This window comes from Thamnophis elegans, chromosome 1 (assembly GCF_009769535.1).
Source record: "Thamnophis elegans isolate rThaEle1 chromosome 1, rThaEle1.pri, whole genome shotgun sequence".
NCBI classification, from domain to species: Eukaryota; Metazoa; Chordata; class Lepidosauria; order Squamata; family Colubridae; genus Thamnophis; species Thamnophis elegans.
The window spans coordinates 145642667-145667340 of NC_045541.1; the positions used below are offsets into that span (position 1 = coordinate 145642667).

General features: G+C 39.9%; 1 protein-coding gene across 2 annotated transcripts; it reads right to left on the reverse strand.

The window, feature by feature from the left end:
* Window positions 1–1456: 1456 nt before the first annotated feature.
* LOC116520014 (cholesterol 24-hydroxylase) lies at window positions 1457–24674 on the reverse strand. 2 transcript variants are annotated; one of them, XM_032234151.1, is made up of 15 exons: window positions 24439–24674; window positions 20932–21009; window positions 18511–18592; window positions 17727–17800; window positions 16295–16381; window positions 15565–15703; window positions 15060–15170; window positions 12836–12992; window positions 9727–9786; window positions 8435–8507; window positions 6478–6562; window positions 5587–5697; window positions 4640–4728; window positions 3617–3683; window positions 1457–1937 (listed from the first exon to the last, which is right to left on the reverse strand). In XM_032234151.1, exons 1-15 carry the CDS (start codon window positions 24564–24566, stop codon window positions 1785–1787), a joined length of 1494 nt encoding a protein of 497 aa, XP_032090042.1. In that variant the 5' UTR covers window positions 24567–24674; the 3' UTR covers window positions 1457–1784. The 2 variants fall into 2 exon arrangements, with proteins under 2 accessions (XP_032090042.1, XP_032090048.1); XM_032234157.1 differs by lacking the exon at window positions 20932–21009.

Consider the following 24674-nt stretch of genomic DNA (forward strand, 5'->3'; position numbering starts at 1 on the left):
ATCTGTTCTCATATTTCATCATCGTTTGGTGAATATTCTCAATTTTTTCATCTATTTTTTCTGTTCTTTGTCCAATAATCTCCAATCTCTTTTCAATGCTCTCTGTTCTTACTTGTATTTTTTGAATTTCTTGCATAATCATCTGCAATGTCACTTCCTTTTATTTTCCCTGTTGCAACATCGTCTGTATGGATCTCTTCCTTCCAATAGTGCACACTGCCACTATGTAAAATCCAAGGCTCTTTTCCAAACAAAGTTAACTGTTCTCTTTCCAAGTTCAGTACAATCTTTTTTTTCCACTCCAAGCTTTTCACCCTGATAGTAACCAGAGAAGCACCTGTATAAACATCCGCGCTCTTCCCACTATCATTTTCAATAAACAAACTCAAAGTCCTTGAAGTGTAATACCATCTCTTACTTTGCACAAGATTATCAAATGCTCAAATGTACAGAAGAAAAACAATGTTTCCAAGCCTCCAAGTGGCAGTGTTACTTCTTTTCATCTATTTTCACTTCCCTCTTTATATTCTTTATATTCCAGGAAAGAGAAAAATTAATAAATACATATTATAGGGTGTTGAAAAGGGAAAAAGAATGAAAATCTTTTTAAAAAAAAGAAAAATAAAATCAGTCCAGTTTAAAAAAATAAGTGTTTGTAGAAATTCCAGCAGAAAAAGGATTAAAGAAAAATAACACACTAAGTTTGAGTCAGGCTTAATCTCGCTGCTTGACTCTTCTGTTTTCAATTTTAACTTTACTTTTAATTTTGGGGGTATTCTCTCATCTAATAGTAAAAATTATCTCACCAATTTGGCACACTTTCTCTTCTGCTTGTCTTCCATTTCTGGAGCTGTCCCAACTTTCAGCAGCTTCATTGGCTGCTTCTTTGTCGCCGGAAAAAAGGGCTTCTCCTGGATCTACCAAGGACTTTGCGATGTCCCCAGGATCAGCAGGATGTGCCCTTCTCTATCACCGTCTCTACGGGACAGTTTAGGTCCAAAAGGACCGTCCAGGGACAAAGATATCGATGGCAATCTTGGAGCTTCCAGATCGCACGTCTTATCGTTGCGACGTCAGTCACATCTCCCATGGTCATCTATTAAAGATACTGCAGTGGATTTTGTATTGAGGAAATGATTGGTCTAGATCAGGGCTGTCAAACCTGCAGCACGGATGTGTCATGCGCTGGCCACGCCCAAGCCCGGTTTAGCAAAGGGGGAGGGAGTCCTGATACATTATATGACGCCACTGTGACAATGCGAGTTTGACACCCTGGTCTAGATGATGCTCAAGGTACTTTCCAAGTCTAATTCTAAGCATCTATTTGTCTTGTCTCTTGCATCTATTGAACAGAATAGAATAGAATAGAATAACAGAGTTGGAAGGGACCTTGGGGGTCTTCTAGTCCAACCCCCTGCCTAGATAGGAAACCCTACACCACTTCAGACAAATGGTTATCCAACATCATCTTAAAAACTTCCAGTGTTGGAGCATTCACAACTTCTGGAGTCAAGTTGTTCCACTGATTGATTATTAAGAGCAATTGAAACAGCAACAGTGACAGGATTGGATAAATGATCAGGCTACAGAGAATCAACTACTACTAATTTCCTTGTATTTAAGTACAATGACAATAAAGATTATATTTTACAATCTAAAGTAGTCAGATGAACCCAAATGTAAACATCGTAAGCAGCTTTTCAACTGCTGATTGAAATGCTCTTTAACACACCCTGATTCAGTTTAAAAGATATTGTGAACATAAATGACAACATGTCCTCTGTTTAAAAATTAAAATGATGCCGTGGTTTCAGTCTGCATGTTACACCATCAAGTGGCCTCAAAGTTCCCATATCTAGAATTTTAAAGCTCTGTGGTGGAACCAGCTCAAATTCAAACCTCTGCAGAAATTTGGCCATCAGCACTTTAACTTCCATCTTGCATGAAAACAAAAAACCAAAAGAAGAAGAAGAAAGATTTAATACTTTTACACACAAACACACACACACTTTGACTTCTTCATTCAGGGACTAATCATTAGCCCATGGATGAGAGCTTCCCCTAACCCTTACTGTTGGCCATATTGGTGGGGACTGCAAGGAGTTTAACCAATATCTGGAATGCCACAGATTTCAATGCCTGCTCTAATCTTCCAGTCTTTTATTTATCAAATAAATACTTCTTTAGATTTTGACCTCTTTCATAATTTTTAATTACATATAAAGTTTTTTAAAACCCCAATTCAAAAACTGAAGAGATGCATGTTAATCTGACCAATCCAGGCTTCAATGATGAGGTCCATTCAAAACAGAGACTGAGACTTACAGAAAACTGAAATAGGTATTGACAATCTCTCTTAATTTTTTACAACCCTGTTCTAAAAAAGGAATTTACATTCCCTTTGTTTCTTTAAAGCAGTGTTTCTCAACCTTGGCAACTTGAAGATGTCCAGACTTCAACTCGCATTCGCTGGCTGGGGAATTCTGGGAGTTGAAGTCCGGACATCTTCAAGTTGCCAAGGTTGAGAAACACTGCTTTAAAAGGAATACAATACCTGGGGAATGGGGAAAAGGAAAGCACACTACAGTATCTATAGTCCTTATTTAATGGTCATAATTGGTGGCTGCTTTTCCTTTCTCCACTTTCCTAGAAATGATCACGTCAATGCTGGGATACCTGGCTGGCAGCTGCTCACAATTGATGACTAGTAAGTTCTACACCTTAAGTTTTTCGTTGCCTCCTAAAGATTTCACTTCAGCTTCTCCACTCCAGCACTCTGTGGAATGCTTCTCCTGGCACTGGCATAATTAGCAAGAAGCCAATGCTTCTATCTACATTCACTGAAGAGGCAGGGATTGCAAGAGATTAAGCAGTCACACAATGGAAGGCACACATTGAAAAGAAAGTGGTGGCATCAGCAGTCCTGACTCCATTATACAAACAGCCCATTATGTGCCTGCTTACTCTCTTATAACTCCTCCTTCTCCAATCTCTCTGCCGTTTTTGTAGATTTAAATGCTTAGAGTAGAGTTCCTCAATGTTTCTGGCTATGTGGACTGGCAGGGTGGACAGGGGATGTACTGCATCAGTGGCTGGCAAGGGTGGATGCCGCTCACACAAATCAAATGTGTGTGCGCTCACTCACCTGCTGCTCATACAAGTGAGGATGTGTGTGTGCATGCACGTGCTTGCCAGCTGTTTTCATGGCCTGGTTGCAAACCTTTCACAGCCCACTAGTGGACCATGGCCCACAGGTTGGGGATACCTGCACTAGAGACTGGAAGAATGGATCAGGAGCATATGCAAGTTCTCCACCCCTCTTTTAAAAGGAACAAATCTGAGGTGGTATTCAGCAGGTTCTGGCCAGTTCTGGAGAACTGGTAGTGGAAAGTTTGAATAGTTAGTAGAACCGGTAAATATCACTTCTGACTGGCCCATCTATTCTCTGCTTCCTGAGTCCCAGCTGATTGGGAGGGAATGGAGATTTTACAGTATCCTTCTCCTGCCACTCCCACCAAGCCATGACCACAGAACCGGTAGTAAAAAATTTGAATCCCACCACTGGAACAAATACTAGTACTGGAGCAGACATTCTTAAAGCAAGTATCTTACTCACCTGAGAAAATAACTGTCCAATACATGAACGAGGTCCCAGCGAAAATGGAAAATAGGAAAAATAAGGTCTAGAAGAAACCACATGAAGCAGAAAAGTTTTTAGGTTGTGCTATTCATCTAAGGATACTAGAACTGTTTAGAAATGTAGTTTTATAGAACACCCCTTCATTTTTTAAGAATACTATTATTTCTGCTTTCTGCGCAGTGAGGATAATCATATTTACATTTTTCATTTCTCGAAGAAAGCACTGCATAGTCATTAGGATTAGAAACTAATTTTACCTATTACCTCACTTTTAACAGCAGCCTCATTTTCAGTTTTAGGAAATGACTACAGTATGTGTCAGAATGTTGTCAATACTGATATTTACTTGTAATCTTAAGAGATGAGCAGGCCTCCCAAACTAATTTCCATCAGTAATTCTTAAATAACTAGTAAAGAGGGGTTCCCAACCCCTGGGCTGTGGCCTATTTGCGGCAGACCGCACACATGTACATGTGCACACAGCTCAACTTGTGCAAGTTGAGCAGCGCACGCATGGACATGTCTCATGTGTGCTGTGTGCCAGCCCGCCACTCAGGTGACCAGGGACCCCTCTCCCTCCCCACCACCAGGCCATCAAGAGGCAAAGGTTGGGGACTGCTATAGTAAAGCACACGTCTCAATGTCATTCACCAACTTAGATGTGGAACACTTGGTATAAATGGCACACATTATCATCAAATGATCCTACTATTCCCAAAGACTTATACGGGCCTTCCTATATACTGAACAGGGCTTCATCGAGCTCCAGGAGACAGCATCAAGTGATTTCATTAAACAAATGACGATTCATATTACTTATGCAGGAAAGGCATGTTTACTGAAGAAAGTTAGAGCAACCTGTTTAAAAATCCTTTCTTTTGTTCCAGAAGGTTTATGGTATTTTCTGCTTGACTCTAAAAATAGTTAGATTTGTACACAAAAGTTTCTGATAATTTTGCAACATTTCAAACATTAAAAGATTTTAAAAACAGAGGTCACCTTGATTTGCCTTTGCTAAATCGATCAGGATCAAAGGTTAGAGCATCCTTGAAGTATCTATCCATGCGTCCCATGATATAGGTATTGAACTGTCAAGGGAAGAGGGACATTGACAGAGATAAATATAAAGTCACCTGAAAATAACTCGGGCTGTTCACAGGTGCGGGAAAATTCATATTTTAATGAATTTCTAATGCTTGCCTTTGGGCTAGTCTTAAACAAATCCTTGCTGCTATTTTCATTTCAGGATTATCTTGTCCTTGGAAACTCTGTCTGTCTGCCTGTGTATGTATGTGTGCACAAATTAATAAACTCACAAATAAATCATAGTAGTATTCAATCTGAAAACAATAGCAATAACATTTAGACTTATACACTGCTTCAAAGTGCTTTGCAGCACTCCCTAAGCGGTTTGCAGAGTCAACATATTGCCCCCAACAATCTGGAACCTCATTTTACCAACCTCGGAAGGATGGAAAAATGAGTCAACCTTGAACCAGTCAGAATCGAACTGCTGGCAATCAGTAGAATTAGCCTGCAATACTGCATTCTAACAACTGCACCATTATGGCTTTTCACTGTGAAAGGAAGTCACAACAAAAAAGTCAAGGTTGTCCTCTACAAAATGTGGGACATGGGTTTGCATTATAGGAAGGGAGATTCCAATTGAATGTTGGGGGAAAAAATTCATCAATATTCCAGAGCAGTTATAGCCTCCCTTTCACTAGATGTATTCAAAGATGGCTAGACAACCATCCCTTCAGTAAGCCAGGAGTTGGATTCAATGTTCTAAAATTCCCTTCCAACACTATGGATTTGAGCCTAATCTAGATGTAAAATCAATTTGTGACATTAGTAGACAATTGAGCAGTCATCTATTCATAACATTTGCTTTCTACTCTTTATCATTTAAGTGGAATATATGGCAGAAGACTGCACAGACTCACAAATAGGGTGGTGTTTGCTGGAATTTCAATTCCTTCAATTACATTTTTCTTCTCTGTCCAGCGCATAGTGCCTGAAACTGGTGGGTATAACCGTAGGATTTCTTTGAGGACCTGTAAGTAAGAGCCAGCTTTTAATAGTTGGTATGATATTGCATAAAGATCCTGCAACTGTTTGCCCACTTTTCACTAAAAGTAATCTGAAGGCCAGGTGAAATTCAGTAAATGGAATCATGCAAAATTACAAGAATTAAAACCATAATGCTACAGAAACACATTAAACAATATACATTTGAAGTGGGTGTGCTCCAGGTTCCACCTGGTAAATGCTGAATAGCATCCCCCACCCGGAAATATAAGCTGTCCTTTCTCTGGATTTCAATAAAGCCCTGAAAATTGTGGTCCTAAGGTCTAAGATAAATGTGTTTAAGGGTGAAGAAATCATCGTGCTTTGCTTTTAATGGTTATTTTTGGTCCAGGCTGTCTTGTTTTCTTTAATGTTCTTAATTGTTTTAATTTCCTACAATATTTTTGATAAGCTGCCCAGGGTGCACTGGAGTGGGCACTTACATTAAATCTAAATAATAATCATAATAATCATAAGAATAATGTCTCAATACAATGTATATTTAACATTCTAAGCAAAAACAATGTACTTATTGTTTTAAAGGTGAGCACTGGGTGAGAAGATTTCACTTTGTGATTAGATGTTCTCATAGAGATTTCACAGGATCAAAATCCCAGTATGTCTTTGCCATGGCATTTAATGATGCCAAAATCCATTTTTGCAATTTTCTTTCAGAAGCAAATTTATCACTCTTACTATTGGGATAGAAGCACAGAAAGGCGGGGTCAAAATCTTGGATTAACTATAGGTTTATTATTCAAGTGTACCTGTGTTAAATATTCCAGTTTCCTCAGATCTTGGTAGGCAATGTCTCTCTTCACACCAATAACTTCATCAACTTCAGCCTGAAGTCTAAAATGCAAGGGCAGAAGAAACGTGGTTTAGACAAAACCCACTGACAAGTTATGAATGGGTGGATAAGGCTTTATTTGATGAGACTAGCAGTCATTTATGACAGTATTTGTTTTCATTGTTGTACAGAGCTTGGAGTCTCATGACTGGGGTGGTCTACACATACAGTAAGTAGGCGAGTGAATAAGTAAATACCTGCATATCCACCACTCCCTTTCAAGGTTCAAAATAGTTAATTACCTTCATAGTTCTATGCTCCCATGCAGACTGTCAGAGGGGAGGAATGCATAAGAACAAAGGCAAACAAAGGCGAACCTTGGGGCTACTTATGACCCAGATTCCAAATTCTGATGGTCAGGGTTCTCCAGTGGTCACACGACTAAGCTTTGGGCACTGGGCAACTGGGACACCTTTACAGTCACTTGTAAAGGTGTCCCAGTTTCCCCTGGCCATATGGTCGCATTTTATGATGGATTTGCTTCTGGTTTTTGGCAAAACTGTGCCCATAGCAAACCAGTACTTTGCTTAACAACTGTGGTGTTCACTAAATGACCATGGCAGTCACTTTGTAACTACAACGTTTAACTAATATTCATCACGAAAAAGGTGGCAAAATTGGGTTGATCACGAGGATAACCTGCTTTATGCCAAGGACTAACCAAAAAATACACAAACCAGATTTACATATTCACATACCTTTTCCTTTATTTTATAAAGGATCAATTTATACTCTGCTGGGATTGGCAGTGTGTGTGTGTGTGTATAAGATCACTTTATAATCTCCTGGAATTGGCAGTTACACACACATACACACACACACACCTGCAGTATGTACTATCCCAGAGTGGATGTAGCCCCCACTGCTTGTCTGTATGTGTGTGAGTTGTAGAATATATGCAAGAGAGAAACCTGTTGTCAGTCTAGTCTGATGTGATGGCGGTATGGAAGGCTAAGCCCTGGCCCAGCATTGTTGGGTCTTGTGGAATGCTGCTTCTGGCACTGGCATAAGTGGCAAGAAGCCAATGCTTCTATCTACATTTACTGAAGGGGCAGGGATTGCAAGAGAGCAAGCAGGCACACAATGGAAGGCACACAATGAAAGATACACATTGAAGGGAAAGTGGTGGCATCAGCAGTCCTGACTCCATTATACAAACAGCCCATTGTGTGTCTGCTTGCTCTCTTAGAATCCCTTCTTCTCCAATCTCTCTGCTCTGTGATTTCTGTGGATTTAGCTCCTCTAGAGCAGAGTTCCTCAATGTTTCCGGCTTTGCAGACCAGCAAGGGGGACGGGATAGTTCTGCGTGGGCAACTGGCAAGCGTGCATGCTGCTCACACAAATGTAGTGCATGTGCACACACTCACCTGCTACCAAACATAAATACATCCCCTTTTTTATAATCTATCTTATTTGGCTTCTTATAGTTTCAAAGTCTGCATACCAGATTGCAGTGATTCTAAGAAGTTTTAACTCCCACCCCTTTTGTTCTATCACTAAAAATACAGTAGCCCAGATAGTCAATTTTATATGCCTACCTGACATCAGACCTTGACAGGGGAGAGGGGGAAACACTAACAGTTTCACATGACATTTTTTATGTTCCAGGGCAATTCATCCTTCCACACAGATATGTATCCAATAGTTCTGTTGCTGATGAAGACTATGTATGTCTTTCCAAATGTAATCAATTTTCAACAAATCACAACAATCAGAAAGCAAAGCATGTGTAGGACGAAAGGAGTATGGGATTCTAAACAACCCAAAGGGCAGCCTGAATTGGCTCCAAACCTTTTTAAAAAAATAATCAGTCTGCAAAAAAAAAATAATCATATATAATTTCAGAAAAATAAACAGTACAACAGCATACCTACTTTGCAACTATTTCTGGCTGCCGTGCTAATTCCATGATAGTAAAAGATAATTGACTGGCAGTGGTCTCGTGACCTATGGAAAATAACAATTTATTAACTGAAAAAATAAAGGTATAATTTAAAAGTACCGTATATACTCGAGTATAGGCCGACCCGAATATAAGCCGAGGCACCTAATTTTACCACAAAAAAACTGGAAAAGTTATTGACTCGAGTATAAGCCTAGGGTGGGAAATGCAGCAGCTACCGGTAAATTTCAAAAATAAAAATAGATACCAATAATGTTTTTGAATATTTATTTCAAAGAAAAACAGTAAACTAGCGGTGTATTCAATGAAATACTTCACTCACCTCATGATGCTGATGTCCCGCTGTGATGCTGATGTCCCGTGCAGCCGCGGGAGCGATGTCCCGCCTCCTATGACACACGGCACAGTGATTCCTATCATTGGATCACTGTACCAGAGGAGGTGGGACATCGCTATGTGGCTGCTTGCCATAACAAGGAGGAGGTGGGACATCGTTGCAGAGCGGCAGGAGGGGGAGGAAGGGGAATCGTAAGACAGCCCTGCATTACATTAGAACGTGAGGAGGGGGGATGGTGCGGTGCGCGCTGCGCGGCAAACTGACACAGAGGGAGGGGAAACTCACAGGGGCACTGGGCCATTCACGAGTGTCACCCAGCGGCATGGCCCCGCCCCTTTTTCTCCTCCATTTCGGGCAAATTTTTCACTGACTCGAGTATAAGCCGAGGCGGCTTTTTTCAGCCCAAAAAGTGGGCTGAAAAACTAGGCTTATACTCGAGTATATACAGTAATCAAATTATAAGAGTACTCCAATTTAAAACATTTCCAGTGGAGTGACAACACTATTGCCAGGAATGGTTAGTTTATGACATTGATAATACAATCTCTTAACTCAAAAATTGGGTTAAAGTTGTGTTAAGAGTAAAAACTGATTCGAAGGCAAAGAACTCCCACTATGTGCTTTCTAGTAAGATAGGACCATTGTGGAGCAACTTAGTTGAACCTGTGCCACATGCAGCATTTCTGCTTACATTAAGAGTAGTACTGCTCTTTTGGCCCCTATGTCACAAGCCCAACCAAAGTCGTTTTACCCCAAGCATGCTCATTTTGTTTCAGGTTAGTGCCTCTAATCAAAAGCTTACTTTTCCAAGCCAACTACTGTCCATATTCCCACCAATTCATAAGTATATACAGTGTACTGAAATACATGTGGAAGACATTTTGTTTGTTAAATTGGAATAGCTGTAAATTAAAAGATTTACAAACCTGCCACAAAAAAGGTGACAAAGTTGTCTACCATATTTTCATCATCAGATTCCTCCTGATCTGTTAGAGACAAGAAAGGAAAGATGAAAGCTATTAAAGAATATCAATACAAGTTTAGCAGCATTTAAAAAAATACAACACTTATTGGAAGTATAATTGGGCTACTCAAAAAAATATCAGATGAACAAAATGGAAGAGATATTAAAAGAATGCATAAAACCAGTTCTACTTATTATTCTAATTCCTATTATTCTAATTCCAGATGCAATATACTCAAGCAGAAAATAATTCTCAAAATAATTTACAAAAATGCAATCTTATTAAAGGGTCATTCCATGTCAAGTGGTCTGATTTCAGAAAAGTGCCCAGTTCGACCATCACAGATTTCAATGAAATATGGTGTGAACTTGCACACACATCCCCAATGAACATTGTTAAAGTGTTACATTTGCCGATCAATACTTGCGGAGAGAGAGTCATTTGTTTGACCCCATATTGCAGCCTTTTACAGTGTGACCCTGAGGGTTCAGAAACTTTGAGGCAGAATATCTCTGGAAATATTTTGTTTAGAGAAACAAATCTTGGCTATCTTGTACAACTTGTTCTGCTCCATTACACAAAATAATAAAAACATTTTCATGAGCGATCTCCATCTAGATAAGTTGGAGCAAAGTTGGCTGAAAATGACTAGGGCTCAAAAAAAGGTTGTTTGACTTTTTATATCTTTGGAAGGAAAGGTATGAGAAACATGAAACTTTGTCCATAATAACTTAGCAACACAAGGTTTTCAAATATAAAATTTCATTCTCCTACTACTTTCCAATAGTTCACAAATTTAGTGTAAAGTTTACAGTTTTTGTAAAAATGCAAAAAGTAGAGTATGTTCATCACATTTTTACAAAAAAAGACCTCTGTTAAATCATTCTCGTTAGAAAGAGCATGTTTCAAAACTCCCTAAAAAGTCGGGTTAGTTTTTCATTGCTGATATATAAAGCCTAAAAATAGGGACAACGTTGAGGAAGTTGTATGGCAATGTCACATGCATTCTATTATTGTTTCGTCTTGTTTGTTTTATATAGACATCATTAGTACTATTATATTGCATTGGTCCATTGTGACTTTGTCACTACCAGTTTAGGCACTTGACCCAGCAACCCCATCACCATAGGGGGCATGCCCAAAAGCCATGCAATACCAGCCATAGGTGTGTTTCTTGGTTCAGGATCCCAAGCCTGTAGTTTGGTTTCTTCCTTGTGTGTGTATGTGTCCAGTTCCCAAGCCAACAATTGGGCAGCTTATCCTAGGTTTCCAAGCCTAAAATGGGTAACTTATATGGTTCCCAAGCTGAAGTCCATACTGTTTATATGAACTGCCAAATTCCAACAATTGCTTATTTATTATTGAATTTATGTGCCATGTTCTTTAGCGTCGCTTCTGGGAATTGATTCTGACGATGTAACTGAAGCTGCTGAAAGCACACAGATAAGATGTGGTTCTGGAACCCAACAAACATCTTGTTTTTCAGGCCAATAAAATGAATGAGCAGAGTCTCATGGATGCATAAATGTTACCAACGCATTATTTTGTTCAATTGAAATTTCCACGATGTGGCCTACACACCATTTTTGGCATAAATGCAGGCAAAATAACAATCGGGAAATACTATATGTCAGCCAATTTTAAATTCGGATAGATGGTATTGGACATTTTGATCACAAAGTTAATTGTGTCATTTGAAACTTTGCTGACAGAAATCATATTTGAATCAACTGGCACAAAATGGTGATGATCTCTTGTGCCAGCTATTGTGCTGCTACCTTTCCATCTTTCTTCTTGCAGCATCCTGCTTTTTTCAATTTCTTCCTTCGGAACATATATATATTTAAATCCGTGAATGTTTCACCATGTGAGTTTGTTTCACCAAATCATCCTGCGACTGAATTGGTGGCACAACTAAATGTTTGGCTGCTTGAGCCAGCCTCCAGCGACCATCAACTGACCAAAAATTGAAGGCAACAGATCTGTTCAACTTTTGCGACAGAAATATTCATGTATTGTAAAGTTGGAAAAGTAGCAAGTATGTAAACAATTCTGCACTAAGCAAAACAGTAGATCTCTCTATTCCCATGAATGTATGAAAAACTGAGAAAGTATATAATAGGGTTTTTTTCCCTCTTCCCCATAAGCCGTGATGGCGAACCTATGGCACGCATGCCACAGGTGGCACGGGGAGCCATATTTGCTGGTATGCCAGTCGTCAGCTCTGGCAGACATGCACGTGCTGGCCAGCTGATTTTTGGCCTTTCGGCGGTCCAGGGGAAGCCATTTTCCTCCTCCCCAGGCTTCAGGAAAGCCTTCGGAGGCTGGGGAGGGCGAAAAACAGGCCAATGGGCAAACTGGAAGTTTGTTCCCGAACTTCTGGTTGGCCACATCCCACCAGGTTTTCGCCCTCCCCAGCCTTCAGGAAAGCCTTGGGAGGCTGGGAGGGTAAAAATCGCCCCCAATGAGTCACCTAGTTGTATGTTCCATTTGTGGGTTTCATCCCACCAGGTTTCCGTAATGGCAGCAATATCATATCTACCCTCATTTACTTGAATTTCTAATTCACCCTGTTTGTTCCTCATACTTAGCTGGTTTGCTTGTTTACGTGATCTCCCCAATCATGTATTTTGAATTTTCTTTATAACTTTCCTTTGGTCCAAACATCGTTGTTTGTCTCACTTAGTGAATTGAGCTGCTTTTCCTGGATCTCAGGTTTTCTGCTACTGATTAATTGTCTTTCAAAGAAGAAATTCTCATGGTATAATCCATCCATAAAATGAGTTTCTTCCAAAGAGGTATTGTTTGGGAGCCTGTGGCGCAGCACCTGTAAGCTTCTAGATCAGTGTTTCTCAACCTTGGCAACTTGAAGATGTCCGGACTTCAACTCGAATGCTGGCTGGGGAATTCTGGGAGTTGAAGTCCAGACATCTTCAAGTTGCCAAGGTTGAGAAACACTGTTCTAGATAGAATGTGAACCCAATGCATTGCAGCTTTCTCTAGAAAAATGAAATTACATGAAGTGACAAATGCATAGTTATTAAGCTTCTTCCAGAAAACAATTGTCTACCTGCACTCTTCAATATCTGGGTGAGAATATCTAATGGGACAGGTTCATCATTCTGGATGGCCTTCCGCCTTTGTGTGATACACTCCTTTCCAGTGCAACGTAGCAATCTGAGACTTTCACGAACCTCCTGTATCTCTTTTCTATTCCCCGGCAGATACTAAGGAAATAACAAAAATCATCATAAGAGGGTATTCTTTAACATTATTATTAAGAGACTGTCAGCATGAATTGTGATTGCTAAAGTCTAAATACATGGTTAAATTCTAGTTAAGGAAAAACAGACAATTCCCACAAAACATTACCTAGTCAGAAATAGTGACTGCATTAGAGAACTTTATAAATACATAATTTTAATATAGGATGGGGATTTGTAGACCTGGACATATAAATGCTTCCCATACAGAATTTTCTACACTCTTGTTTTCCCATTCTTTGTTTCTTATTAGATATGTCCAAAGCACTCAGCGTGCAAACTATTTTGTGCATACATCAGATAGTCTGTGTCTGGACCAATCACACATAATTAATTTAGATACATTTCCAGTCCAGCCAGATCCTCATTATGCAAAAATGTAGCTCTCTTAGGAAGGCTATAAATTTGGGAAAAGGAAAGGGAAGAAAAGGAGGACTAGCATCAAAGTTAATAGACTCAATTATAGTGCCGATGGGGGGCATCATTGGAAGAACTGAAAGGCTAACTCAGGAACATCATCACAATCTTTCTATATCAGCGGTTCTCAACCTGTGGGTCAGGACCCCTTTGGGGGTCAAACGACCCTTTCACAGGGGTCGCCTAAGACCATCGGAAAACACATATTTTCGATGGTCTTAGGAACCAAGACACCAATTTGATGGTTGAGGGTCACCACAACATGAGGAACTGTATTAAAGGGTCATGGCATTGGGAAGGTTGAGAACCACTGTTCTATATGATCATTAAGAATCAGCAATGACTTAATAGGACATAATCAATCAGACCGCAATTCACCCCAAAATACTGGCCAAATTTTTGAGTTACAATGTGCTTGTTGCTAGATCAGAATAAAAAATTTTCTTAGTCTGTGAACTCTCCTTCACCTTATACCGCAACGGCCTCCTTTGCAGTTCTGATATCATATCCTCTCTTACTCCATAAATACAAAAGCACACACTTACAGTAACAGTATAACAGAGTTGGAAGGGCCCTTTAAGATCTTCTAGTCCAACCCTCTGCTCAAGTAGAAGACCCTATACCATTCTGGACAAATGGCTATTCAATCTCTTCTTTAAAATCTCCAGTGATGGAGCACCCACAACTTCTGAAGGCAAGCCGTTCCACTGATTTAATTGTTCTGTGAAGAAATTTCTCCTTAGTTCTAGGTTGGATCTCTCTTTGATAAATTTCCAAACATTACTTCTTGTCTGGCCCTCAGGTAGTTTGGAGAATAGGTTAATTCCCTCTCTGGCAGCCCCTGAAATATTGGAAGACTGCTATTTTTAATTATATATCTTCAATCATGAACTTAACAAGTTTTGTTCTCCATTTTTACTACAGTGCAGCTAGCCTAATTTCTCTAAGGTGGCACCTCCGAGATGTACCTTTCTAGCAAGCAAAGCCAACCCTAGGTATAACAGGACTGGTAATATACTGTATTTTAAGACGCACTGCAGTATAAGACACACCAAGATTTTGAAGTGGTAAATTTTAAAAAAAGTTTTTGCACTCTGAAGACATCCCAAACTCTCTGTACACTGCATTTTTTGTGAAAAGCAGGGCATGCAGAGAGTTTGAGAGGCCTGCAAAGTGTTCCTGGAGACTGTTTTTGCCCTCTTTGCCCTCCCCAGCCTCCAGGAGCACTTTGCAGGCCTTCCAAACACTCTGCACGTACATTTTTGTGAATGGGGTACGGTTTCGGGAGGTTAAAAATGCTGCATTCAGTGTATAAGACGCACCCAGGTTTTCACCCTCTTTTTTGAGGGAAAAAGGTGCGTCTTATAATCCGAAAAATACGGCAATTGCATAGAGTATCAGCTTCACCATTCAGCAAGGAACTGATCAAAACAACCTGCTCTAGCAAAATAGACAACAGTATTTCTTGGCTCTCACTGATGGAATTTCTGATTGGAGACTTATGCTGATTGCATTATGGACAAGTAAAGGCCAAAATATTGAGTGAAGGCCGCATCTACATTTGATCAACAACAAGACAGCTTTGAAAAGGGGAAGAGAAAAGTCTGTACTGACCTGGAAAAATGGGTTTCGTGCCTTGCTCACCCCCTTCATGACCATGGTAAATGCATGAGGAAAAGGTGTTTGGTCACAGTGTAGAGTGTTTAGTTCCAGGCCAAATGCCACCTGATAATATTGAGAAAAATGAGCAGGATGAGATATCTTTGTTTATAGTTGCTTGCTTCTGAGAATAGCAACCTTAGACAGCAATAGTTCAATACAGTAATGTAAAACTCTGCAACTAAGCAAAGGATATAGAAAAACAAGCTCTATATATAATATGGCATGCATTTTTGTAAACAGTGCCTACCTTACCAGATGCTAGCTATTTGCAACCAATTGCAAAGCTGCATTCAGATAAAACTACCTAGTGAGGTAAAACATGAATCTTCCCCAGCCCTTTGCTTTTTTGTGAACCATATTGTCACTACCATATTGTGAAGCTTTTGATTATGGCCATGCACTGGCCTCTGCATTAGAGATATTTTCTTATTTTACTGGGAAAAAGGAATTCATTTGCCTTTGCAATGATGTCCAGGGTCAACCGTCTGAACAGGCTCATCATATCCACTTCCTTCTCTCCATCTGCTTTTTCATTCAGCACTTTCATGAGGTCTTCTGCTTGGTCATTAAAGATCTCCATAAAACCAATCAAGTAACTGTGCAATGAAAGATATGTTGCTTTCAAAAGAGCTTTTCTTGTGTACAGAAAGAGAGATTTATAACTCAAGTCAAGAGAGATAAGACATAATGTACACATAATTACACATATACTCCAAAGGTGTTCTTTTGAAGACACAATTGGACTTTTGTTTTTTTTTGGGGGGGGGGGGTTGAAGAGGTTTTGAAGAGCTGAGGAAGCTTCTTGGATGAGAAACGAAATGTCTTCAAAGAAAAACCATAAAGTTCAGTTGCTTCTTGAAAAAAACACCTTTGGGACAACCATGACCTGGATGACTGAGAATCTCCAGAGATGCATATATTGCAATTTTATTTAATAAAGGACACAAGGATATCCTTGTGTCCATTAAATAAATAAATTAATATACGAATGTCTCCCATCTTATCTACCCTCCTACAACATTTATGTATTTGAATATTCACATAGATTTAATCATATAGGAACAGAGGAATACAATATGAGAATAAAAATTCTCTAGCCAGAATTATGTACAGTGATTAATTCTATTTGAAATGACATCTCTAAAAAAATATCAACCTATTCCAAGACATTTCCTCCCCCCACTTACTTTCGACTGAATGCTGAGTCCATAATTTTTCGTTGTTTGTGCCAATGATTGTAGTCAAGATCGGTTTCCAAGCCATTCCCTAAAAATCTGAAAAAGGAGAGGAAAAAATAATCTTGTACGTAGTGCTTTTCATCCAGTTTCAATAACCTATTCTGCCCAAAAATCATGTTTGGGGCAAAAATGGTATGCCAAGGAGTTTAATTTCCTTTTTACATGCTGGCTTCCTCTCAGCATAATCTGGCAAATTGTTCTGACCTAGGCTCCTCAAAAACATGAAGCAAAGCCTGGGTTCCATCAAAACATCTTTTATTTACACAATTGTGAATTCTTTTCATTCACAGTCAGCAAGGCTTAGCAAACAGTCTTTCAGAGGAATATTTATTAACACGAACCTTATCTCGCTTGGCGAGCTGCCATATAACTAGTTTCCAAATGCAGGGCAAGGCAACACTTGACACAGAGTCCCTTATAATCACAAACAGAACTTTCCACTCTTGAAACGACCAAACAAATTGTTTCCTGCAAAAGCCCACACCCTGTTCACTCCTCTTTTGTTTCCTATGGGAGGGGCCAATCACCTCCAAGGTGTGGCTTTATGCCCAAGTCAACCCTGCTTTCTTAGTTGTTCTTGTCTTCTGGCAGCTCTGCGCATGTGCACACTGAAAACAGGCTCCAGCTGTTCCTCTGCCTCACTGCTGTCTAACTCCCTCTCTGCCTCCGACGCAGAGCTTTCCTCAGCCCCAAGGACTGGCCCATGTTCCTCCCCAACTTCCTCACTGTCAGACTCTGTTGCCAGCTCCGCTGGCCGCCAGCAGGTTACAACACAAACTAACATTAAGTGGAAGCCATAGTAATAATTGCAATTTGGCAGTAGTGGGTGTCAATGGAAATCATTTATTAAACTCGTATGCTGCTCAACTCTTAATGACTAAGGGTGGTTCACAACAATCAAAGAAATTACAATAACATAAATAAAGATAAAAGATCTTTATCTTTTATCTTAATTCATTTCAAGTCAGGAACAGAACGAATCTGGATGGACAATACATACAGTACAAAACTTTCACTGGAAAATAAGAGATGAATCCGTTTTACTGAGTCAACAGAAATAAGTTCACAATTTTGAATGCTGCTGACCATGACAATCTTCTATAGTGCCTTATTGATCCAAAATTTAGAGGCCTTAGTCTGCCTGCTCAGGGCCTTGGTTTCACCTTATTGTTGGGTGAAATTTCCCAGGTAAACCAGCACTTCAGAATTTGTTTTTCATCAATATAATGTACTTCAGTAATTCACATTGAGATTAAATAGTAATTCCAATTTAAATAATTTTTATTGAAGACTTTTGACAGAGCAATCTTGGGAATTAGAAGATTTTTCTGATCAACCATTAATGCATTTTAATGTCATATATAATTTTGCTTTAGCTTACCTTTCACCAAACACGTTGCAAAGTCGGCTAAATATCTTTGGGTCCTTTGAATACTGTGGTGACATCAGGTATTCCTAAAATTAAATTCTTCTGATAAGTCCTTTACTGAGCGTGGGCAACAGAATGGAGCTAGCAGAATGTTTACTGGCTGTATGGCCTTCCTGTAGCCAATGTGGAGTTTTGTCCAGCAGATATATTCTCATTGTGCCCAGAGAAATATCTGCCTGTACCTAGGATTGAACTCACAGCCTCCTATTGTGAGGTGAGAGCTTCACCGCTAGATCCCCCCCCCCCAACGTATATATATCCCTCTCAAATCCTCATGCACCCTCCCCAACCAGTGCCTCTCATGCACTCCCTTGCACGCACCCTGGCCTTATCCACATTTCCCTCACACTTTTCCCGACCCGCACCCACAAACCCTGAGCCTCTGGTGCACCTTCACAGACTGCCCTCCATCCTCCTCAACCCTTTTGGTTTTTTCCTCACACCCTTGAACAGCCTCTCTCGTGCCTTTTGTATAAGCCTTACAGTCTCAGTACCTCTCTGACCCTCACATCACTCCTGCACCACCTGCACTCCTGCTGCTCCTTCCAAACTACAGTACATCTCTTGCACACTCTATGGAAGTCTCACTTACTGACTTTGGTTATGAGAAACTGTCAGGAATTTGCCTTGCCTAACTTGGGATTCAATTAACAGTTACAACCCTGACTGCAGAGTACTTATGCCTGTCATATCAGTTTTGAAGCAAACTGCAAAAGAATGCTCAACTTTCACATACCTTCACTCCTTCAGGACTTAATATTAGTAACGCGACTCTATGAAAAGCATTAAAACGTACAACTGGTCCATATTTCTCAGCCCTATGAATGCAAAAATGTTAGTTAGCAAAAAGATTTTTTAGTATTTATATATTTATAAATCCTGAAACACTAAATTACATCACATTCAAGTATTGTTTCTTTAAGGATGACAATTTCTTTAAGGATGATATTTTTTTAAAAAGTTTTTTATTTTTTCATTTTCATAACGAATAACCACATGTATACTGTTAACATAACCAGTATTATATTATATTGTTAAATGTTTACATCACTTCATCTTACCATCAACCCCCAAAAACTATTAATGGCTCTTCTGCTCTACATACACCATATTTATACCCTATCCATCACTTTCTACTCCCTCTCTCCTCCTCCTCCCTACCTCCTTTCTTCCCTATGTCATCCTTCTCTTCTCTACTTCCCCTTCCTCTCTCCTTCTCCTCTCTACCCTTTCCACTCCTTCTTTCTCTCCTCCTATTCACCCCACCCTCTCCTAAGCCTCTCTTCTTCCCTTACCTCTCTCCTCTACTTCACACTCTTCATCTCATTTACTTGGTATATTTCAGCCTCTGAGCGAGCTCCATTTTATATTGATGGTATTTATAATTCCATTTCAATATGCATCTTTAATTTTAACATATATCCTCCTCCTTTTTTGAAAGAAGGAAAAAAGTATACATATATAGAAATTATATTCTTAACACACACACACACACACCTATTTTTGGCCCGGATATAGACCTGGTTACAATTCCCAGCTATTCTTATCATTATATTTAGATAGTTATACATCATTACACACCCCAAATTTGTAGTTTTGTCTTTATAATCTCAATAATTTTCCATTATAAGTATATTTCATATTCCCCTTCCATTTTTCCATATCTTAACTTAGCTTACCCTTAATTGCCTTTAAATAACAATCCCGGATTGTTGTTGGGGGCAATATGCTGACTCTGTAAACCGCTTAGAGAGGGCTGAAAGCCCTATGAATCGGTATATAAGCCTAACTGCTATTGCTATTGCTATTCTTCCATTCCTTTGTAAAATTCCGAATTATCACAATTATCAGTTAATCTCTTTTAAAGACACAATCTTTTCCAATCCAAATCCAATTTCCAAGTTTGTGTTTGAATGGGTTGGTCACTTCTCTGTTTTCTCCTTTCTGTCTCCAAACTGTTTAAAGCAAGTAGTTCTTTTTGGGCTTGTGGTTTAAACCTCCATTTTCCCTCCTTCTTTCTTTCTGCCAAAATCCCGATCTGTCCATCAATATTATTTATACTCATAAGGTTCTTTGCCTTTTCCAAATTCTGATTTATGTCTGTTGGTTAATTAAATCTTCTTACCAGGCTTTACATCCCATCTCCTGCATGCTCCTGCTCAGATGCTTTGTCCAGAAGCCAGCAGCTTCTTGTGCAGCCATATTGCCATGCTGCCTCCCCCAATGTTGATTCAGAGGGCAAATCTCCTACCTACAAGGGACCTGTTACACTCCCTCTGGGTCTGATGAGACGCTGCCCCTTCTTCACCACCACCCCTAGGGAGGTTCTGATCCAAAAGGATCTCGGCATTGGTTTGTCAGACAGAGTTCATGTGAGGCTCTTCAGAGCTCTCACCTCCCCCGTCTGTCTTGCTGAGGAACTTCCAGTCAAATCCCAGGATATTTTTTATTAGTACTGGTAGTCCTCGACTTACGTCTACAACTGAGCCCAACATGTGTATTGTTAAGCAATACAGTTGTTAAGTGAGTTTTGCTCCATTATACAACCTTTCTTGCTACAATTGTTAACTGAATCACTACAGCAGTGTTTCTCAACCTTGGTGACTTTAAGTCCTGTGGACTTCAAGTCACCAAGGTTGAGAAACACTGCACTACAGTGATTAATTTGGTATCACAGTTGTTAAGTGAATCTGGCTTCCCTATTGGCTTTGCTTGTCAGGAGGTCATATGACCCCGGGACACTTCAACTGTCATAAATATAAATAGCCAAGGGCCTGAATTTTGATCACATGACCATCGGGATGCTGCAACGGTTGTGTGAAAAACAGTCATAAGTCACTTTTTTTCAGTGCCGTTGTAACTTCAAACGGTCACAAAATGCAGTGTTGTAAGGTGAGGACTACCTGTATTTCATTTTATCAGGTGATTATTGATTATGGTTTTTCTAAATTACTATTTTTATATACTATTTTTATATACTATTTTTACTATTTTATAAATGCAGGTTTAACAAATCCAAATGGAGGCTTAGAACTCAAAATACAGGTAATTGAGATCTATGAAGAAGCAGCATGGATCTCAATTAGTGTAATTCAAAATAATATAAAAATAATAAAATAATTTCAAGTGATGTGATTTTTTTCAAAAAAGAACTTACCAGTTTAGAAAAAGATCATGAATCAGTTTCTCATTTTTCCACATTCTCCACAAGATTGGCAAGTGACCAAAGAAAAAACTGTAATATTTGGGGGGGGAGGGGGGAGAAAGCCAAGGTTTTAAATGTATACATTGCAATCAAAAAAGAAAATACTGCAAGAGAAGGAAGGACAGAATGGAGATTGTTATTAAGTTCCATAAAGCTATTTCACAGTAAAATGCATAACAAGACTGACATGGTACATTTTTTTTCCACAGAAAAAGATGGAACTGCAGGCAAGCAGATTTACATGGGGAGGAGCCCCAGGAAAAAGAACGTAGAAAAATGCAAACAATACAGCCCATGTTAGAGCACATGAAGATCCATGCTATCCCCAGAAGTCAAGAAAGAATAAAATCAATGGGTTCTGTTACCAGACAATGGTACTTAATAGGTACTAGTTTGCTAAAGAAATAGTTTCAAATCAGTTCCTAAAATATGCTGCTTGTGAATCACTTCATAATCTAACGATGCAAATGGTGATGGCTTTTTGGTTGATCAGTTCCAGCTTCAACAAATTCCTTGCTGCTTGAATTTTAAAAGAACACCCAACTACCAGATTTTGTCTGGAGAGGTCCATGCCATGGTGTTTTAAACAAAGAAGCTACCATATGGATTCTGGAAGTTGTTTCTGATCAGAAGAGTAAAAGGTGAAATAGAAATTTTTATCAGGTATAGGAAGTTATCACCCAGCCCTCTCCCTGAAATAATGAAATATCCTAGGAAATATTGAAAAGGCAGAATATTTCTCTGGATGTGAAAAGAAAGAAACATGTTTTAAGAGACAGAATAGCTTCCTGTAGCTTCCTGCCCATCCCCACTTTGGAAATGGGCCATTAAAAAGGCCACGCTAGACCCTTTACATAACAAAGAGTTCTCCACTTCAGCTCCATGGGGATGGGATTAAGGCATGATAATATTGGCATTTTACCCAACTCACCACATGGCATCTGAGAACTCAATGAAACCTGGATTCAAAACGCAGCCTAGAGAGTTGCCCCTGCATGGCCCCATGGGAGTCTGACAACCAATCAGAATACAAGATCAAAATCAAAGGCCAGAGAGGGCATAAAACCAGGGACTCAGCATCTCAGTCCTTCCTTCTCTTTTCTCCACCAACATTGAAGCATGTGATCATCTTTTCTGTTCAGGACTCAAGCCATGTGGCCCTGTCCACCAATAAACCATCTTTCCAAGACACCATGTCTCCAGTGTCTTTTTCCCCTCTTGGAGCTGAACCCAGAAGGACATTTCTTTCATCACAGGAAAAAAAAATCCAGTGGGTTATAGTGAAAGCTTCCAAACAAACAAAAAGTGATTAAACTAAGTAAGCAATTGTCTTATTTTTCCTTAATATATTTTCCTAGTGCAGGCGAACCTTTTCGGCACCAAGAGCCTAAACTGTAATGTGTGTGCATGCCTGTGCATGTGTACGCATGTCAGAGCACCGAAAATCCGAAGACCAGCTGATCAGCACACACATGCCTGTTTTGGGGGCATTTTGGGCTGTTTTGGCAGCCATTTTCAGGCCGTTTTTTTCAGGCCGTTTTCCAACACTCCGCGCCTGCGAAGACCTGCTGGCCGGTCTTCCTGGTAACTGAACAGTTTTCTTGGCAAGATTTCAGAAGTGGTTTTTCCTGACCTCCTTCTTATCAACTGAAAGAGACTGACAACTATTCAGCTGACTTTGTGCCTGAAGTGGGATGAGAACTCAGTCTCCAGTTTCTAGCCTAGTGCTTTAACGCCTACACCACATCTGTTTTATGTCATAATATAAGACTAAAAATGATCGTCCACAAAGCAAAAAGCAGAGTGAAACAATCTGAAAATATTCTTTGATTTTGTACATAAATGAATACTTCTGGACATTTGAGGCAAGGCTATAACATCTGCTAGCAGATGAATGTTGGTTATCAAAATGTGCAAAAGAAAAAAAGTGGGAGAAATGAGTGGAGTGTGGAAATAGAGTAACTTTTCTGAATAACCTGCAAAGGGTGCTCCTGTAGGGAGACCATAAAGATGCAGAGAGGAGTGATGCGGATGGATTTTGCTTCTGGATTTTCATTAAAGGAGAATATTTAGAGCTCATGGTTGAAATGAGGGGTCTTTGATGCTCTCTGAGGTTTTCTTGCAGATGTTTTATTACCCAAACTAAGTAGCATCATCAATGGTAATGTCTAGCGTCACATGCACTAGACTATAATAATAATAATAAAATAATAATAATAATAATAATAATAATAATAATAATAATAATAATAATACACCAGACATCACACTGGTTGAGAAAAATAAGGTCACAATCATAGACATCGCAATACCAGGTGATAGCAGGGTTGCCGAGAAGGAACATGAAAAAATCGCAAGATACCAGGACTTAAAAATCGAAATTCAACGACTATGGCACAAACCAGCAGTGGTAATTCCAGTGGTAATTGGCACACTGGGTGCTATTCCAAAAGCACTGGAATTACATTTAAAACAGTTAAAAATTGACAAAATCACCATCAGTCAAATGCAAAAAGCCGCACTGCTTGGATCTGCACGCATATTACGAAAATACGTTACGACGTCCTAGGCCCCTGGGTGGGGCCCGACTAGTAACCAATGCCAAATCCGGCGAAACAACTGGCCGCTGTGATACAATTGTACAACAACAACAACAACAACAACAATAATAATAATAATAATAATAATAATAGAGTATCAAAGTTGGAAAGTCTGCAGAGATTCTCAATTAAGGTTTCCTAAAGATGCTTTTTAGGAAGCAACTGGACTTTCTTATTTGTTTTTTTTTTCCTTTGAAATGTTTTGCTTCTCATCCAAGCAGCTCTGACTGGATGACTGAATCCAGTCAGAGCTGAAAAAGCTCCTTGGATAAAGAAACATCTTCAAAGGGGGGGGGGCAAGAAAGTGCAGTTGTCTCCTGAAAAAGCACCTTTGAGACAACATAATTGGAAGGGACCTTAGAGATCTTCTAGTCCAACCCTTTGCTATACCGTTTCAGACAAGTGGCTGCCCAGACTCTTCTTAAAAGCCTCCGATAAAAAGGAAAGCCGTTCCACTGTTTGGGTAGTAAAACGTCTGCCAGAAAACAACCAAGTATCAAGGCTCAGAGAATATCAAGACAAGCTCAGTGGCTAAGATACTGAACCTGTCGATCAGAAAGATCGGCAGTTCGGCGGTTCGAATCCCTAGTACTGGTCGTCTGCGTGAACAGGGGATTGGACTAGATGACCTCCAAGAACCCTTCCAACTCTGTTACTGTTTTCAGCGATCGACGTGATGGTGGTGCACAGCGCGCAACTCTTGAATTACAGCAGCCGACTATGGGCTGTCAGCTAGCCGATCCACGTGGGGGGGAGTCTGCCTTCCCGAGCTCGTAGACGGAGGAGTAAATTTCAAAGCCTTGGGGAAGGTTCAGGGAGCTGAGCGAGTATCAACCCTGCCGTCCGCAGCTGCTCTTACCTCGCCCTTGGGGCGCCGGGGATGTAATCGTACTTTACATGAACTACTTTAATGTAGCAACAGTAGAGGCCCAACAGCAAAAGCGGCACAGCCAGCAAGAGTTGGCAAAAGATCCACATCGCTTCCATAATAGACGGCGAACGCGAATTGGGACAAACGCGCTAGCGATTGTGCGGCAGTTTCCCCCTTTCCCTGGACGGGAACTGTGCTGTCTAAAGGGTATTGTTAGTCTAGGA